At 41.7% G+C, this 20,412-nt stretch overlaps 1 protein-coding gene and 1 long non-coding RNA gene across 4 annotated transcripts; both read left to right on the plus strand.

Moving 5' to 3' along the window:
* The first annotated feature begins 628 nt into the window (after window positions 1-628).
* Window positions 629-9,411, plus strand: LOC133486332 (immunoglobulin superfamily member 2-like). The gene is made up of 10 exons (XM_061791287.1): window positions 629-840; window positions 1,483-1,848; window positions 1,922-2,344; window positions 2,926-3,330; window positions 4,265-4,630; window positions 4,899-5,270; window positions 6,287-6,667; window positions 6,740-7,153; window positions 7,300-7,695; window positions 8,323-9,411. Exons 1-10 carry the CDS (start codon window positions 645-647, stop codon window positions 8,517-8,519), a joined length of 3,516 nt encoding a protein of 1,171 aa, XP_061647271.1. The 5' UTR covers window positions 629-644; the 3' UTR covers window positions 8,520-9,411.
* Window positions 9,412-16,012: 6,601 nt separating this feature from the next.
* Window positions 16,013-19,493, plus strand: LOC133486335 (uncharacterized). Of its 3 annotated transcripts, XR_009790997.1 has the most exons (7): window positions 16,013-16,364; window positions 17,209-17,266; window positions 17,391-18,479; window positions 18,628-18,740; window positions 18,827-18,883; window positions 18,993-19,093; window positions 19,204-19,493. It is a non-coding gene; the product is annotated as an uncharacterized LOC133486335 (long non-coding RNA). The 3 variants fall into 3 exon arrangements; XR_009790998.1 differs by having other exon boundaries at window positions 18,628-18,844; XR_009790996.1 differs by lacking the exon at window positions 18,827-18,883.
* The last annotated feature ends 919 nt before the right edge of the window (window positions 19,494-20,412 follow it).

Here is a 20,412-nt window from a genome sequence, read left to right on the forward strand (position 1 = left end):
AAACAGGAAGCAGAGCTGGAGGTGGCGGAAATGAAGATGTTGAGGTTCGCTCTCGGAGTGACCAGGTTGGATAAAATTAGAAATGAGCTCATCAGAGGGACAGCCAAGGTTCGATGTTTTGGAGACAAAGTTAGAGAGAGCAGACTTCAATGGTTTGGACACGTCCAGAGGAGAGAGAGTGAGTATATTGGTAGAAGGATGATGAGGATGGAGCTGCCAGGCAAGAGAGCTAGAGGAAGACCAAAGAGAAGGTTGATGGATGTCGTGAGGGAAGACATGTTGGCAGTTGGTGTTCGAGAGGAGGATGCAGGAGATAGGCTCTCATGGAAAAGGATGACGCGCTGTGGCGACCCCTAACGGGACAAGCCGAAAGGAAAAGAAGAAGAAGATGTTACCAAGACGAATAATGGTCATGGCTTTTAGATTGCCTCCATACAGCCTTTTGTTATCACTTCACCGTTGAGGCAATATATATATTTTTTTCAAAACTGTTCTAAAATGACAAGCTAATGGGACATTAGACACTTTTTTCCAAGCACTTTTAGTATTATTATCCCAAAATACCTCACATATAGACACACAGGGACGTTTAATTGTGAGTGACAATCAGACTTAATTGTGTCTTGTTGTGGTCAATATGTTTCATGCAGGAAATACTTCTCACTTCCTGTAGGCTTCTGACAGGAAACGCAAGCCACTTAAATTCATGTCAAAACACACACATCCACACAATATGTTCACTAAGGACACAGTCAAGAAGCGGATTCAGGATGCTGCGCCTCCTTTTAAACTCATGGACACCTCGTTTGCTCCTGTGCATGGCGACACTTTGGCACCTTGGTACGTCTTATACAGTATATATGTCCTTCTGTTTAAAAGGACTCTGGTGAGGGAATGTGCAGAAAAGTCGGATGGAAGATAAAAGATGTATTTTATTTTTGAAATGACAGATTTAAATGCATCCCGTAGTATTTTAGAAAAATTATAGATACTGTTGTTGTTTTTTTTTGGGAATTGAGTATTTTGTCAAAGGGACCCCCCAAAAAAAAGAACATTTCTGCTAATTGATTGTTCATAATAAAACCCTTATTAACAATAACTTTTAAGATGTTTTAATATTCTCAACGGGCAGGTTGTAAATATTAAAAGAAGTTAACTGCTACTGTAATTTTAAGCACTACGTCAATAAAACACTATGCCTAAAATTCGCATGTACAATAGTTGGTTGGCTGGTCCTTCTTCTGGAATTAGTGTGGCAAACAAACTAAAGAAAGAGCAGAATGTATCTCTTATTTGCCACAATCTGCTATATATATATATATATATATATATATATATATATATACACACAGAGAGAGAGAGAGGGAGAGAGAGAGAGAGCGATTGCATACATTTTGTAATAGAATCATGTAATCTAGTTGCATGTAATTAGTTACTTCCCAACGCTGGTGAAGCTGTAGTACTTTTCTGCGTTGCGCTCAGGAAAGGCCAGAGTGCTAACCGAGATCCAGGCCGGGCCTCTGTATCGTGTGGCGGGCTCCCGGCTCTCCATCTCCTGCAACGTGAGCGGCTTCGCCGATGTCGCATCCAGGAAGGAATTTGAATTCCGTGTCACCAAGCCTGCAAAGCCAATTATCCTGAACATCATCAGCACTAACGACCCGAGCTTTGGCTACGCTGTGTACCGCATGAGAGGCAAAGACATCGCTTTGACCCACGTGTCGCCCAACTCCATCCTCTTTGAGATACAAAGTCTTCAGAAAGATGATGAAGGGGAGTACGACTGTGCTGTAATCAACCAGGAATACATTTATGATGGAACCTACAGTGTAAAAACCACCGTTAAAGGTAATCAGTCTCCATTCATCCAAGACTGACGTTGTTGATATGATGGTACTTTTGTAAAGTCCTGTCTCCACAGTGATTGACGACTCCTTGAGTGTTTCATCAGCTGTCTCCACCTCGCTGCGTTATAACGAGGGTGAAGCACTCACTTTAACATGCCAAGCTTCCAGCAACACCATCCAGCACACCCATCTGTCTGTAGCCTGGTATCTCCGTAAAGAGGGCGACAACGACGACGATGCACACCTCATCGTGTCCCTGGACAGGGACTTCACGTTAAGGCCTGGCCCGGTATTTCAAGGGCGCTACCAAGCTGGTCTTATAAGATTGGATAAAATCGGAGTGGCCACGTACAGGCTGACGATGGATCGGTTGGAGCCGTCGGATGCGGGCCGGATCTACTGTCAGGCTCAAGAGTGGATTGAGGATCCCGACCTCTCCTGGTACTCGCTTACGCAGAAGACTGCAAAGGAGACCACGCTGGATGTCAAAGGCAGAGGTCAGGAAAATCCATGCATCCATTTTCTATTTTTGCTCATCCTCATTATGTTCCGAGTCAGATGCACTAACATACGCACGACACACTACAGTACACTAACACACACACTAAACTGGTCGCCAGTCAATCACACGGCACATATAGACAATCATTCACACTCACATTTGCTCACATTCACTTGCAATTTAGAGTGCAAACATACATGTTTTAAGGATTTGGACGGAAACCACAAAGTACCTGGAGAAAACCGGAACTGGGATTTAAATGCAGAGCCTCAGAACTCTGAAGGAGATGTGTTACAACCTACGTTGCTGTCCTCTCAAAAAAAAAAAAAAAAAAAAAAACACATTACTTTTGTACATCTACCTTTATTTAACAGGGAGAATATTTGCTTATTAAAGCACAATAAAAAAAAATATCCATAGTATAATGTCATCAGAAAATTACACAGCCCTTGATTTGCTAGCATTCAAAACCACTTTGAAATCATAAAAACATTCTTGACAGGATGTGCGGTGTGTTGTTCCTCTCACTATGCTAATTTTTGTGTACTTTTTAAAAATGTATTTGCGGCTGAACAGAGCTGGTGCCAGACAAGGTCTCTGTGGTGGTGAGACTGTCGGCGCAGCAGACAACTCTGCAGGAGGGGCAGGAACTGCTGCTAAAATGCAGTGTTGACACACACAAGCTGGAGGAAAAGTTATTCTCTGTAGCTTGGCTTCGGGCTGGTGTCGAGATGGCCCGAATAGGTCCCACGGGTGTTGTGTCCGTGAGACCTGAGTACAGTCGGCGAGAGAAGCAAGGAGAGCTCAGGGCCAGCAGGATCGGGGACAGAGATTACCGTCTTGTATTGCAGCCTGTCAGCACTGAAGACCAGGGAGGGTACATGTGCAGAGTGTGGTCCCAAGAAAGAGGACAGCATGGTGCCTATGTGCAAGGCGAATCCCAAGACTCCAACTCCATACCAGTTAGCATTTCCGCTCCAGGTCACGTTATTATTTTAGATCCAGCTATGTCCACATGTACATGGGTATATCTTCAATGGTTTTAGGTGGCGTAATGAGCAACTGTCACACACTAGCCCCTTTCACGCAGTGACTTGTGGGCAAATTGGTGTATCAGAGGCACAATGGAAGGGGCAGCATTATTTCTCCGTGCCTTTCAGACAGAACTCGTCTGCCTTTGATATTACATCAGAAGCCGGCAAATTGGCAGGCCGACTCCCCCTCACCAATGCTGCATCAGCACCTCACACTCCAGACAGCTTGTCGAGAAAAAGCTGTAAAAAAAAAAAAAAAAAAGATAGCCAGTCTTTTCACATCAGCTCGATCTATATCTGCACCACAATTAAATGGTGTCTATCTCGAACAATGCATAAAACAGCACTCTCTGGGTCCTGAGTATGATGATAAACTGCATCCAGGCAGAGTGAGCAGGTCGTGTGCGCAGTTAGGAAGTCCCAACTAACGTCTTACAAAATGTACATAAATGACTGATAACCTACACTGTGACTGGTGGACGGTCAGACAAACTTGTGCTAGAAAGCTTGGTGTCAGAAAAGGTATCCAACCACGTTTTCTACAAAGATCAATTATGATGTCCGAGTCAAATATCTTGAGTAGCAAGAAATCCTGGAGGATTAAAGAGAAGGTCAGCAGTCCCTGCGGTTGAATGGAAAAAGGCAGACAAAAAGAAGATCAAAACGGTCTTCAACCTTGCTGAACTTTAAAAAAAAAAGAAATAAAAACCTTGTTTTCATCAACCTAAACTTTAGTTTTTACAAGAATAAATGTCCAAAATGCTTCTACTGTATAATAATTTGAAAAATACCCATGTTAATGTCGACATCGCCTCTGATGATCTGAGCAAAACTCACCTCCCTTTACAGTGGATTGACCGCTCTCTCGTCTCTCATTGCAGCCAGTGGACTCTCAGTTGAAATGCAAAACACCGTGCGTGTCAACGAAGGTGACACGTTAAAGCTAACTTGCAAAGTGCACGGATTCAAGGGTCAGCTCTCCGTCACCTGGCAGCACCGAGCAGCGCAGATGTCCACATTTACCAACATCATCGGTCTAAGTCAGGAGGGTGTCGCGGAGACGGCCGCTATTGAGGTCTCGAATCTAGTCAGAGCTATGCGTCCTGCGGAGGACGTCTTCGTCATGGAGCTCGACGAGATCACGCTGGACGATTCGGGCGTGTACCGGTGTGTGGTGTCTGAATGGAACAGTCGCACTAAGACCAACAGCCAGTCAGGGCAGACCACGCTGATGGTGGCTCCTACGGGTTAGTTTACAAGCACAAACACGCATTCCACTTTTTACCTCTTTGTCTTTCTACTTTATCTTACATACATGGCCCACAAAATCCAGACAACATGTATGCTTTGTTAAGCAGGGAATGTCAAGTGCTTGTAGTATTGTCACCCACAGGATACTCATCATATGGATGGTTACTATAGTTGATGCAGCCTAGCTTTTACCAAGCTTAATATTGATTGCAGATCTTGAGCATGTCTTTCTGTGCCCACCACCGCTGACATTTTGTCTCGCAGATTCTTTTGTGGACGTGAATCTGATAAGCCGCAAGAACGTTGCAACTGTAGGAGACAATGTGGAATTGATGTGCCGTGTCAAAGGGCCGCGTGTCGCCATAACGCTGACCTGGAGCCTGCAGCGCAGTGCCTCGGCCATAGACAACATCCTGACCATGTACTCCGACGGTGTCGTCAGCTGGTCTGGAGAGCAGCATCGCTACCACCTTAGGGTTGACAACAACCCCAGTGAGAGGATTTACTACCTTCTCATCAATGGTGCCAGCCACAGGGAGGCAGGGAGCTACCAGTGTCGGGTGTCCGTCTTTCAGAAGAACGTGTACAAGAAGCTGTTGCCATCCAACCCGCTAGCAGTCATGGTGCAGAACCCAGGTAAACTTAGACCATTGAACTCGGAACTCTCTAAAGTGAAACGATTCAAAATCGTTCAAATAGTAATCCAAGTTATCAACAAACAGCAATCTTCCTCCATGTTGTGTTTCTTGTAGCGGTTACGTTCAGTGCTCCATACAGAAGTGGTTTTACTGACTAGTCGATTTGTCAACTTTACTACTCCATAATGTTGTTTAGAAAGTGAGGTCAACTAATCGCTAATCACTTATTTTTGTCTTGAGGAGGAGGCAGAGCCACTTGCAGCAACAGATGAATGCGCTGAATGAAATTAGTCTGGCACCTTAATTGATTTCAATTGTTTTCTATTTCTGAATATGCAGCTTGGTTAATGAGGGAAAACCAGCAAAGGGGAAATAACTGGGCTTGATTTATTTGCCGCGCACTATCAAAGTGGCAGGAGAGCGGGGAATCGTTCCACCGCACACAAAGAGGTCTGTGATTATTTTCAAACACTGCACATTCCCACCATGCAGCAGCTGCTGCGGTGAGCCCAGAACGAGGACAGGTTTCCCTGTTTGGCCAAGTTGTGCAAACTCCTTGGCTGTCCCAGCTGCAAACACAATGAGAAAACACATTTTTGTCTCCGGCTGAAAATACCATCACGCTTTCACCCAGCCCACATCGATGTGTTCAACGTGTATGTTCTGCCTAAATTTCATGAATGAACTGTTGAGTCTCTCTAAATATAAATTATTGCAAAGCATTCCCACCCTTCTGTAATTTGTTTTAAGTATAGAATTGCACTGAAAAAATATGAATGACGTCATCAGCGACTAGTCAACGTTGACTTGACTTTCATCATATTACAGTAGTGTAACAATCTGAAGGATGCAACCCCTCCTGTAGAGCAAACAGGACGTGAGTAGGAAAGCATAAAATGATTGAAAGCTTGAAAACCCCCTTCAAAATAGTAAAAACAGACCCGATAAGGCTGCATGCCCCTTTTAAATGAACCATTTTGGATAAAATATCTTCCCTTTCTGTCCATCTCTTAGTGAGTGACCTCATTCTGACACCCACTCCTGCCTTGACAAGAGATGTCAACAGTGACATCACCATCAAATGCTCAATAACTTCATCTCGCTCTGGATCTTCTCGCTACGGCGTCACCTGGATTCTCCAGCGACAGACCCGAAATGTGACCGTCTTAAGCTCGGATCGAGACTCCTCAATAACATCGAGTGTGGATCACAGCCAGCGGATCAGCATGCGGCACACTAAGGGTCCTCATTTTGAGCTGACCATTCGGGATTCTCAGACTTCCGACCAAGGTTTCTACGTGTGTAAGGTAGTAGAGTGGCTGCAAGATCCTCGTGGTGAATGGTATCATCTGCCACCTGTCTCTGGAAGCACTCAGCTGACACTCATTGAGCCTGGTGAGATCTTTAATGTTTCATGCACTCGCACTTATTTTGTTCTGGATTAACGAGGATCTCGCCTTCGTTCAGCCAATGATCTTCGTTTGGATGACAAGGAGGAGCAGATCGTTGCGAAGGAAGGAGACGAGGTGCAACTCAAGTGTGAGCTGATCTCAGGCGCATGCGGTGATTCCTGTTTCTACAAAGTCATCTGGTTCTACACCAGGCGTGGATCTTCCGATGTGAATGCCCCATTATTGGAGCTCGATCATATGGGCGTCCTGAGTTATCCGGAGACTAAAGGTCTTCACGGCCTGCAGGGGAGGCTCCGTCTCCCCAGACCCAATCGGCGCAGCTTTGGCCTTGAAATTCAGCGGCTCCATGAGCAGGATAGCGGGACATACTGGTGTCAGGTGGAGCGGTACCAGCTTGGGAATGAAGGCCGCTGGGAGCAGAAGGGTTCAGTTGATGGTGGTGCCATCATGTTGGTTGTCAATCTTACAGGTATGACCATATCGTGCATTTTGTCTCGTTCCTGTTTACGGCCACAGGCTAGACTTTATCCAGCTGACTCATGGTGAATCTCTATTTAGTTTTCCTGGTTAACCTGAAGAATAATGTCATTTAATAAATGTATTATCTTTTGACAGACAACTTTCTGTCGATCATAAAGGAGGAGTTGGAATTTAATGTAAGCACATCGCAGGATTTCACCATCCATTGTAACATCACCAAACAATCCAGCCTTGAATCCAAGTTCCAGGTCACCTGGTTTTGGCAGGAGAAGAAAGAGACAAAACGACAACCTGTATTTATATCGTACCGAAACGCCACCTTACAAGACTTTTGGTTGGAGAGACGGGAGCGGCTGAGGTTTGGTCACGCTTTGGCCAACCAATTCAGCCTAAATGTGATGAAGCCCACTCTTTCAGGGCGTGGGCTTTATTCCTGCGAGGTGGAAGAGTGGCTCCCTTCTCTCTCCCACGGCTGGAGGAGAGCAGCAGTCGAGCGTTCCGGATATTCGACTGTCAGCGTCTATTCACAAGGTAACTCGGGCAACTTCACTGGCTATCATGAGTCATCACAATATAATTATAATAAACAACAATTCAATGTAGCTCTTGTTTTTCCTATGAATGGAAGTAAAAGATGAAACATTTCTGAGATGCAAAAACTTTCCCACAAAAAAAAAAAAAAAAATCAACCCAGCATATTATACAGGAAGTCCTCGGTTCATGGCAGTCCTTAGTGACAACATTTTAAAAGATTACGAATGGCCCATGGCATCAGGATACGTCGTCACGTGGCACAAAAGAAGACACGCACAGTTCCTTTCGCACTTACTATTTCTCATTGGACTCTTTTATTATCATGCCTTAGAAGTTTTTTTTTTTATATATACAAACATTTACTCTAATTATTAGTTTGGTTAGTGGTAGACTACTGCGCGTTTCGAAATTTGTACAATTTCGGGTTGCCTCCATCGAATGGCACTATGTATGCCTCTAATAACAGAACAAAACATTGGTAAATGCAATGGAAACAATAATTATAATGCTCGTCCAATATGTAAATGCATGTGTAGACTATGGATACTGTAGATTGAATGAATTATTATGCAATGTATTAATGAAGAAGAATTTGAACCTCTTGTGACTCTTGACCGTCTGCAGGAGAGAGTGAAGGTCGCACTGGATGTCGTTCAGGCATGTGGATCGGCCTCCCTGTTGCCGTTGTGCTCTGCTCACTGCTGATCATATTTGTGCTGGCGCTCAAGATGCGTCAGGCCAAGACGACCGAAAAGAAGCCAGGTCAGTCTTTGGGGACGGAACAGTATCATCTGACGACGAAATTCAGAGCAAACGACTGAGAGGTCACCTGCCTGGCGAGAAATGCAACAAATATACCGTAATATCATAATTGTATAGCACCTTTCATGTAAAATGAATGGCACATGTAGGACGAAATTACAAGTGGACACATAAGATTGATAAATAATGTTCCCCTCCAGTTCTGTACGTGTGCATTGAAAAAGTATGGGCCAACTTCAAGCTGTCTGTAAAGATTCACACTCATCCAGATCTTGGTCATTTTGAATTGAATTTGTTGAAAACGAGAAACTGGACTTTTCTCGTTTGTTGAAGACAGTTTCACCTTGAATCCAAAAAGCTTCTTCAGTTCTACATTTTAGCTTTAGCAAGCTTCTTTTTTTTTTTTTTTTCACTGCCGTGCCACTTGCTGGATAGAGAGGATAACTGTGTCACTTGGCCCCAATACAAGTGGACTGTAATGATAAAAAGGGAAAAGGAATATCCAGATTGTCACCAGACTGTCATGGTCTGTGTTTTGGTTTGGGTTGTGTTTAGTTTTGTTCCATGTTTTCCTGTGTTCCATGTTTGTCGTGTGCTCATTAGGTTGTTGTGTCCACCTGTTCTCGTCTACTTTGTGTTGACCAATCAGCTCTCTCTAGCCACTCGTCTTGTCCAGGTGTTCCTTGTTGTCTCGTCAATTTGTTTGTATTTAGTTCCCTGGTTTCTTTCAGTTCTCGTCGGTTCATTGTCGTTGTCGCATGTCTTGCAATGTCATTGTCGCTCAGGTATTTCACCAGTCATGTCTTGTTTCTTGTTTTGGGTTCACTCAAGTGTTTCTTTGTTACTTTGTGTTTAGATTTTGGACTTTGTTAATTTAGCATTTAGACTTTTTCATGATCTTTGTTTTCCTTTGTTTTTGGAATTAAATATTATTATTTTGAGATTCCCGCACTCCTGCCTTGCCTCCCTGCTTCCCTGCAATTGGGTCCACCATGTTCTTGCCTTGCGTTCCTCGCCGTCGCCCTAACCATGTTCTTGACACAGAATACAATCGTGGCCCATACACCAATCCTATACTAATCCATTAAAAGAAATGTGTGTGAAATGGAAGGGAATTACGTTTTTTTTTTTACTTTATTGCTATTAAAAATGCAAAAAAATACGTGTATGCTAAAAAGGAACATTTTTTTAAGAACAAATATAAAGACAGAATTTACAAAAATGTGATGTGCAGCAAAAGTGGAAAAAAGGTAGCGATAATTGAAAAGAAAATAAACAATTGTTATAGAATTGAAAGAAATGGGCCCAATGCAAAATATGACATAATGTACTGTATGTCATTTAGTAAGTATTGAATGCATGTATTCAAATAAGCACATAAAACAACAACAATAAAAATAATCATAATATACATATTCAAAAATATGCCAAGTAGCAAAATGACATGTTCTCTCATCCAGTTCCTCAAAACGTCACATTTATGTTTACGTGCACAAATGGTGACGCAGACACATTGCTCATCTGTCGTGTCTGGACGAGCGTCTGCGGTCCAAATGAAATATTCCTCTGCATGAAAACGTGCCAGATAAACCAGGAAGGCGGCTGACTATGTGGTCTGGCGGCTTGTACGTGTGTGTGTGTGTGTGTGTGTGCGTGTGTGCGTGTGTGTGTGTGCCAATCATGTGTGGGCAGACCGTGTTTCAGCACACGTCACATGACCCCCTAAAGAGGTTAACCTCAAAAGGCGGAAGAGGAGAGCTGCTGTTTCTTCGCATTTTAACTCCCAAAAATAAAGTTTGACTTTGACAGCGTGTATGTGTGCAGTGTGCGCACTAATGCTTTCCCTGCTATGGCTGTCTGCAGCAGTCTACATCAGAAATGAAACAAAACGTGTGCGATTAAATGCCCGCCTGAAGGATTTCCACTCGGGTAAACAATCTTACCCCACTTTTATTCGACATCCTCAAAGTGTCAAATGACTCAGCAGGTTCTTTTCTTCAAATCTGCCATGGGAGAATGAAGGGTCAAAGGGAAGTCGCTTGACATTGCTTGCATCCATTTGAACCTTTATTAGCTGTACAGGCAATATGTTAAGTAACAGTTTAACATTGTTAACAGGCATGCATCAAAAGGAAGGTCCAAACTTCCGCACTTACATGTAAGGTTGCCTCAATTTGAAGTGATCAGTTTTTCACTTCAAAATAGTTTTTCACTTTTTTTGTCTCATCAGATTATATTTAAGAGGAGACGGAATATTGAAAATAACCCTGTGAATGTTTTTTTTTTTTTAATATTCAAAGTAGCACTTCAAATTGGAAAATAATAATGAAAAAATATATATATATAATAATGGTTAAAAATGTGCCAAGACGTAGCAAAACCATAGAGAATGTACCACAAAGAAAAATACAAAAATATATATAAATATATAATTTGAAGAAAATTTTCAAAAAGCAAAAACTTGAAAAAGAAATCACCAAATAGAACAGGGGCAATAGAAAACAAATGTTTTCCAAATTTGTGCCAGTAAGAAATATGGCAATCACAATATGTGGCAAACATTGATAATTAAGAAAAAAAACTTCAACAAACTTAAATGAATAAAATACAAAGTGTAACAAAATATATTGTATAACATGAAAAAGGCACTGTATATAATTAAAATACTGTAAATATGGTGCAACAAATGTAACATAATTTTGCAAACTCATTTAAAACTCGGAATTCTCAGCTCTTCCACAAAAAATGCTACCACACAAAGCACATTTAGTTCCTTTGTGGCAGATGTTCACATTTAAATGAATTGGATGAGTTAAAGAAAAATATAGTGGTCTTGTTTTGTTTTTTTCCTGCATCAGCTTTATCAAAGTTTAATGCACCATCTGTGTGTGAGACTAGAATAGAAGCTATTTATTTCTTTTGAGGAAACGGGCCAAGCCTTGAAATGAGAACAGTTCTGCTCTGATGACTGCGTATTATTCACCTTAAAGTACAAAAAAAAAAAAAAAAAAAAACTCATCTTCTTTTTGAAATATATCTGGGAGTAAAGAGTCTGGTGGAGACAATTCTGGTGTGAATCATCTCAGCTTTTCACAGAGCGGTCGAGTGGCTCCCTCTCTCAGTCAGCCTCATTTCTGAGTTGACCAGGGAAGTGTTGTCATGGCGATGCCTGTCAGAACAAACAAAGAAACGTCAGGCAAAATGAATGCATGTGGCAGGTCAATACTTGATGTGTGGTAATAATGTTGTGAGCATTTTTGTGGTGAAATATGCCATTTCGGTGGCAAAATGTAGCTTTTTGTTGTTACATTTTTTTTTTTTTTGGACAAAATATTTTTTAAAAAACAGGTAATAGACCGTATTTTATGTTAGTTATTCATAATATAAATGGAAATACTGTAATAATTCCTTACAAATATACAGTGTAGTTTTTGTTTCCTTATTCCCTGTAATGCATTTGAATATCTATACAATCTAAACAACAGACAATGATGATGATGATGATGATGATTACTATTCAGTAATCGTAATCATACTACTTATTATTATTTATTTTCTTCTTATTATTATTGAAAAAATACATTTGGATGTGATCGTTTTTATAAGGGCTTCATTAGATTGTGCTGTTAATAAAGTGCCCGTTCTTTTAATTACAAAACAAGTAATATAGATATACTTTATATGATAATCTAGTATTATGTAACAATATTTTATGTCATACTTATATTAGTTCTAATATACACAATAATATATTAATTACCATTTCTTACCATTTTATTGTACTAAAGTGTCCATTCTTTTCGTTGCGAAAGAAATCAAATGGTCCAAATGTTGACAGTCCACAGTGGCCCCTGGGAGCCATCTTCAGCAGATTATCATATCCGTGTCACCGCTCAGTGTGGAATCTGCCGTAACACCACCGGGTGACTTTCTGGCCGTCGTCGTGTCCCGGCCTGGAGAGAATGCGCCGATAACAGTAAGCCGCTTTTGTAAAGCCTGCCCTGTCCTCCTGTGCAAATTCTCCGTTTTGATATGAGTGACAGTCCTCCTCCACATCAGATGTCTTCCTTGTGACAGAAGAACATGTCACACGCCGTTATCACAAATGCGTACAGTACCATTACTGCTACTCATTGCTATCCCATCACAAGAGCTACTGTACTGGTGATTTTTTTTCTTCTTCTTCTGTATTGCAGGGTCTTTCCCGACTATTTCCTGTTGCCTTCATGTTGCCGTGGCAAGATCGGAAGTGGAGAATAAATAATCGAAACTTTATAAATACCTGCCACACAGCTCCAGCCGTTGGGAGATTGCTTATGTTTGCCTGCCGAGTCTCAATCTGCAGGCGCATACAGTAGGAAGGACCAAGTCAAATCAAATAGATCCGTGGCGCAAACACAGACAGTTTGATCATGTTTACAGGCTTCTTTAATGTACATCTGCACATTTGACGAGCTGTACACTTCCACCAGGGTGCCATCTTTGATGCCGCATGACAGGTACACACACACAGGCATGCATTTGTGGGACAATGCCTCCGCCCTGTTGAATCACTTTATTGTACTTTTCATGGATGCCTTGTTAGGTATTAATGTAGACAGTCTTCATCACGTGTGGTTTAGGTGCTCTTCTTCGTCCATAATACCAGCCACAAGGCTCCTGCGAGCCCCTCAAGTGCCGCCAGCGTTCGCACGTGCGTGCGCGTGTCACAGATGCTGCAGCACTGATGCGTGTCGCTAATTAGCTGACAAACTCAGCACACTTCAACCCACGACTGCATATTTACTGCACTTGTTTAACAAATGGGCTTTTCCCCGCACTGTGTTGTTGAGGAGTTATACATAGCAAGTCTTTATTATAACTGATTAACGTCGATCGTTTCAACATTTGTGGGAAAATAGTAAAGGTAAATGACAACCAATTGCCATTTAATTGGAACTGAAACATCATGGAAGCACGGAATCTATCCCAGAGGACTTAGAGGCGGGGTACATTCACTGGTTGCCAGCCAATCACAGGGCACACATAGATTAAAAATCATTCACACTCATATTCAAACCTATGGTCAATTTTGAGCCTTCAACGTACCGAACATGCATTGAATTCATCATCGACCATGTTGGCAAATTGCAGATGAGCTTTTGTCACAAGGTAAAACAACAAGAAGGTGACCAAGAAATATATATATATATATCAAAAAATAATAATAATAAAATAAACTTAGCAGTGCAATAACTTGGAACAATCCTGAGCTACAGTACCATTAACACTATTTCACCCCAGCCCTGTAGGTGGAGGTAATGAACAGGATTACAAACTGGTAGAGAAGTGAAGGTGATGAAGACACAGTAGGCATGCAGATTAAGCTGTTCATTGTTTTTTAAATTGTGCTATTTAGAGCCCAAGCACCAGGAGGTATGGAGGCCCTCTTGGAATCGCTTTAAGTATGATTCTTCTGATGAACTGATGGCCTTTTGGGGGCCGTCAACATGCCAGAAAACATCAATTTTTCCAAGCAGAATGTATTCTTGATAAAGTCTTTTTTGTTTTAGGGATCCCCAACACTGACGCCAGTTTGACCGATCGACAGGAAAATCAGTGGGCATGTCTACAATAACAAGATGCATACAGAAATGTCAAAGACTCGCGCCCAAAAATCGAACAGGAAGTTATCCATTTTGAGCGAATTCCATGCCTTGGTTTTTGTAAAACTTCTAGAATGAAATTTGACCAAATGAGCCCCAATCTGTGGCAGGTGTCCTAGAAACATGGCGCCACTACATTGCAAAGCTTTTTTTACTTTCACCGTCTAATGTGGGTGGAGCATGGCCTCAAAATTTGATCATCATTTTGAGGATTCACCATGAGAAGACAGTTGCTCGGGCCCCTTGCTTGCAGCTTTGATTGCTATTTTTGGTGATTTATGTTTGAAACGTTGCAGTTTTGTCTTGCATTAGTGTGCACAGTCCTATTGGTGGCCATAGGTAAAGGAGCAGAAACGAGATTGTCACAATGATGAAAAATAAGAATTACTGGTACCTTTATGTCGGTGAGACGTCTTCTGGCCGCGCGAGCTGCTGGTTGATGTGAGAGTGAGGCGAGCAGGCCCGACGCAGACCATCAGTGTGAGACGGTCAGGTCCACTCGGACTTGTACAGTCAAAGAGGAGGAAATGAGAGATATGCTCCATTTTCTTTTAATCATGAGGTGCCAAGCTCAGTCTAATTGCATACAGCACAGCATGCAACCGCCACTGATGTTGCTTTTTCATCCAATTTATGTTGGGTTTTTTTTTTTACACAGGTTCAAATGGTCAGAGGATGTCTTGCCAGTGTAGTGAAAGTTGGCAGTCATTTTCAATGTGAAGACCGGATTTGGACCACATGAGTTTGCTACATTCACTAGAGGCAGTTTCTAATTGGTGGCTACAGAGGGTAGCAAAAAAAAAAAAACAGACCACTGCAGCAAAGTGGAGATTGTGGAGCGTCCAAAACTATGGCAAAGCAACAGGGTAAACCATAATTAACCTGGTAATTTATTTACAGCAAACCCCTGGATATTTCCGGTTTGGCATTTGTTGAATTTTTTTTTTTTCAAGCTATGTAAGCTATATACTTATATTGTATATATATATATATATATATATATTTGACACCATCTGGTGGTATTTTGGTGCCAAAGCCACAATTTGAAGTGAGTTGAAGACTTCGATTCTAAAAAAAAAAAATAGTTGTTTGCTGACCTCTGGTGGCATGTCTAGGCAGTTACACCCACTTTTAGGGATAGTGCTTCAATTACTCAGATTTTAGCTCGTCGTAGAAGACAAGTGGCTGCTGTCCGGATGTGCTAGTGCTTGTCATTGCGAGTGCGTGAAAGACAGCTGTGCTAACCATTAACGAAATCCGGTAGCCGTTGAAGAACCCCTCACTCACGTAGCACGCATGTACTGTAGCAACAAGCATCCCACAGCAAAAAAAATTATAAAAAATAAAAAAAACATCTTGATCATGATTGCGCAGATAAAAGCAGGTCTATTAGCATTTCTCTAAAATGCTTTGAGTCATCAAAATTGCCAGTTGACTTTTCTTTTGATGTGCTAATAGGCTGTTTTGATTTGTGTATATAAAGCATGTTTTAACGCCAAACGGCGTTCCCAACAGCGACGGCATCAATTAAATAAAGCCTTTTTTTTTTTTTTTTTTTTTTTTTGCTAGGAGGCCTGCCTGTTTTTTTTTTTTTTTCTCTCACAAACATCTGAAGAGCAAGCAGAAAGATGGGAGTCAGGGCAAGTTGTGGATTAAGGAAACTGTAAGGATATATTTACTTTACTACGCTCACAGCATGAATCGAGAAAGGCGAGGAGGCATGAAATATGGGTCAATAGCACTAACGTGCTCATGTGTTTATTTGCAGTGTTTAAAGTTATTGCACCATGCATTTAATGACAAATTATAGTATATTCCTCAAACATTAAAAAAGCATTTTTTTAATTTTTTTTTTTGCTGTTACGGCTCATCACTGCCTCATCCATCTTCAACTAATGGACGGATGGCATCACAAGACCAGTGCACTATGCATTTCAAGGCGCATATTATTATTTTCTCATTCCTACTTTTCTTTTTAACCAAAACGTTGAATCCCTTCAAAAGACTCAATAGCAAAAGTCAATGCGAACAACAGGTATTATTCCAGGCTTTACGATGTAAGATGAGAGACGTTGAGCTAAAAAAAAAAAATAGTGTTGTGATTCATCGATCTCCAAGTCCTCTGCCTCGCACGCTCTCCTAATGCGAAGGGTAAAAGTTCGACAATTTAAGCGTGGTTCAGCATGTTGGTTGTTCTTTCTCCAGACTTCAACTTTGAACGACAGCATTCTTAGGCACTCGTCATCATTGGAGGCACAGGTGAGCTGGAACTTCTCCCAGCTGACTTTGGCAAGAGATAGGGAACACCCTGTACTGGTTGCCAGTCACTTGCAGAGCACGGGTAGACAAACAACCATTCCCACTCACATTGACACCGATGGACAATTTAGAGCCTTCAATCAACCCGACATTCATGTTTTCGTAATTTTGGAAGACGTTTGAGTACCCGGAGACAACACAACATAAGAGAACATGCAAACCTCTCAACTCTGAGGCTAATCTGCTAACCACTAGTTCACGGTGCTCCCCTCATGTATTGAATATAAACAACAAAAATGTCTTCAAGGACCAATGACAAACTACAAAACTTAACTGACAAACTGTGCAGGCAACACACACATTAACGGTCATACAAGTGTAAAATTCGGTTAACCTAGGAGGTGAGTCTCTTCCCACTAAGATGAAACACAGCTGATGTTGAGTGTAAACACCATCTTCTTTTATTTCGACTTGCTGGGAGGTGTGTGTGTGGACTATAATATTAATTGTTTTATTTTATTCGACCTTCATGCTCTGATTTAAAAACTAATAATCAGTTTTTTTCACTGAGCACTTTCTTACGCTTACCCAAATTTTTACTTTTACCTGAGTCATGTTATTGTAAAGTAACAGTACTTGTGTGCAGTATTTGGCTACGCTACCCACCTCTGGATTCTATATTAGCGACAGTTGGAGATAGATAGATAGATAGATAGATAGATAGATAGATAGATAGATAGATAGATAGATAAGATAGATAGATAGATACTGTAGACACTCCAGTACACTTGTGAGTTGAGTTGAGCCTGGATTTGATGGATAACATCTCCTTTGTCGGTCTTAGCCAAGAGCCAGAGACAAGACTGGACCTGCCGGTGACATTGTCATCATCCAGCATGAATGTGCGTGAGTTTTGTGCACGTCGTGAGTGTGTGTTGTGTAATTTGCTCTGTGTTTTGGGGAATTTCAATTCCAACTACTTTTTGGCGTGTCCCGCTCCATTATTGCAATATGTTTGTGTGGCAGTACGCCGGACATGCATAATGGATGACAGTCAACTTGATTCGCGCGGCGGGGCGACACCCACATTATCGCGATGAAGACAGAAGACGAGGAGTGCGCTGTTTGTGCAGTGGTGTAAGAATACATCGTTGGGGTACAAGAAGGCACACTCACTTCTTGTTTTTTATTAGATTTTTTTTTTATAATGATTGCCTTCTTTTCATGCAAATATGTAGTATAATTATGATGTGCAACTCGCTCGGGCTTACAATTTCGGGTTACGTAGCCACTGTAGAAACGGAACGCTTCCGTAAACTGAGCACCCCCGCCTTTGTCAGCCATATTTTTTTTGTTCACATTTGACTAGAACACTTTGATGCAGGACTGATGCCGGACTCTCCAGAATTTCTGATTTCTGATTTCCCATGAATGTTGCACACCAGGTCTGCAGGTGGCAGTAAGGGGCATTACAAAGTGCTTGGGAAACGAATGAAGAACAAAACATTTCTGCCATCGTCTTGTGAATGAGTGTTGTTGATGATAATCCTGAATGCTCCCTGAAATGTTATCCCTCTGTGGAAATTGGGTAAGTAGTTTTTGTGTTATCCTGCACAAAGTCAAACACACAAACGCAAAATGAAAACACTCGCAAGGAGCGTGGAACAGACACTCACGTGGAATTAACCGTGTGGTAAATGGCTAAGCCGACTGTCTCCAGCTCCTGATGTCACTAGGCCACGCCCCTTAATGGCCCACCTCCACGTACATATGGTACACCACATTTGTGTGACTTTGGCTTAACTTTATAAAACCAGTTTATTTCTTTACATTCTCTTTTGTTTTTACATTTACGCAGTTCTATTTTTCTTGACAAAAACAACAACAACAACAACAAGATCAACGGGGAAAATTGATTTGCTACACAACTAAACTGAGTACAGCTGTAGTTGAAGGTTTTGAGACTGTTGGTTTAGACAGGAAATGTCACACACATCATGACCAGGCCTCGTGACGAGCGCACTTTTCAAGCAGCAGTGGGCAAAAGGAGCACTCAGTCTGATTGAAATGTGAAGCAGCATGACAAAGGAAGGGAAAGAAGAGGTCTATCAAAAGGTGAGAAATTGAAAGAAAGTGCTTCATGGCCATTTCAATATTAATACTCTGCATTAGGAGCCCTTATGATGAATAATTCATCCGATGGAAAATGCATGCTAATGCATTGTGAGACACCGCCAAGTCAAAGTAACTTTGTTGTGTGCAGCAGGTTCAAGCTTTGATTGCGTTGGCTTCTTTTTAAGATAACCACACAACGGCGAGCATCTCCTTACATGACAGCCAAATTACATCTTCGGCCTCAGCTGTGCACAATCACAGGTTAGCGCCGATTGGGTGTAATCTGCTGTGCTGATGTTGAAGTGCGCCGCCGGTAATTGAACTGTTTCTCTGTGCTGGTGACTCAGATCACTTTAAATCCCACGGTGAGGATCGGGCTGCTTTTGGGTGGAATGTTGCTTTTTGTACGTTGTCTAATGCACGCTAACACTTACCGATTTTTGTTTGTTTGTTTGTTTGTTTTTTAATGTGATAAGGAAAAGATTGGCACGTGTTTGCTTACTGCTCTTACAGTGCGTGGTGTTCTTGAGATGACCATCACAGCACACCAGAGGCATAACTCTACCGATTGAGCCTTTTCCGGGCTTAGAATGGACATTGACACGAAGCATACCGTGAAAGCAACCAAAGATTTTTTGATTTTTAGACGAAGAAGTGGAATGTGAGACAATGGCTAAGTCAATCACCTGACATGAATCCAATTGAGCATGCATTTCACGTGCAGGAGTCAAAACTGAAGGGAAAATGCCCCAAGCAACAACAAACACGAAGTGAAGACAGTTGGAGTAAAGGCCTGGCAGAGACTCACCAGGGAAGGAAAGCAACGTCTGGTGAATTCTATGCCTACCAGAGTTCAGGCTATAATTGACCGCAAAGTATGTGAAACTAAGTACTAAAAAGTGAATCTTTGCTGTATGATTGTTAATTTGTCTCGCTACTTTTGGTACAAACTGTTGTTATTCCTACTCTGTTCACCTGAATTGGATGTAAATACTCTCAAATTAAATCTGAAAGTCTCCAGTTTAAGCACATCTTCAATTCCAATCCGTTGTGAACAAAAAGGATGAGAATTTTGTCAATGTCCCAGTATTTATGGACCTGACTCTATGAATATATTTAGTTGGGGATTATTATTTTTTTTAATATGAAAAATTGTTTTGAAAGTTCTTTTAGTTGCTTTAATCCACATTTTGGGGGAAACAAATATACAGTAAACTATCACTCGTAGATATGATGATTATACGTAAGCTTGTCTTTATTTGAGGGAACACCATATAAACATTTTTTCTCATTTCTAATTCTGAGGAGCTACAGTACTTCAATGGAACCTATGTGCGACAACCAAAGTTTTCATTTCTGCACTTTGTCCTTCCACTTTTATCTGTCTTATTTCCTTTTGAGTCCTTGCTTGTTTATGAAAATTGTGAACACTTTGCGTCACCTTTGCAGCACCTTGCATTTCTGCATGCAATGTCATACATGACATGAACTCTCGTTCTTTCATTCCACGCTGACCCCCCCTCTGCCCGCCTGTGCTGCATTGAGCCCATCACCTCAACAAATAGCGATGTAGGCCACTGAAATATTCATATTTTCAAAGAAATTAAATGCTCTGCAAATGTTTCACGCAGTAGCAAGACCCTGGTATGAAGCGCAGCCTCCTCTGTTTCCATGGAGACATCATACGACCCCCCCCCCTCACTGCACCCATTTGAAAACATTCTTCTGAATATGTTTCCCCTGTGAGAAAACATATTTGAGGCTACTTCCCGACGTTTGGCTGCGTCGTCGAAGGCGATCTGATCGCTGTAACGATGTCCACTCCGAGCCGGCCGGCCGCATGTGCAAAGTGTGGCATCACGCAGCCGTGCAATCAGGAGTCTGTGGAGAGCGTGGCTAAATTTAGGTGCAGCAATATGTAGACCAGGTGTAA

Source organism: Phyllopteryx taeniolatus, chromosome 12 (genome assembly GCF_024500385.1).
Source record: "Phyllopteryx taeniolatus isolate TA_2022b chromosome 12, UOR_Ptae_1.2, whole genome shotgun sequence".
NCBI lineage: Eukaryota > Metazoa > Chordata > Actinopteri > Syngnathiformes > Syngnathidae > Phyllopteryx > Phyllopteryx taeniolatus.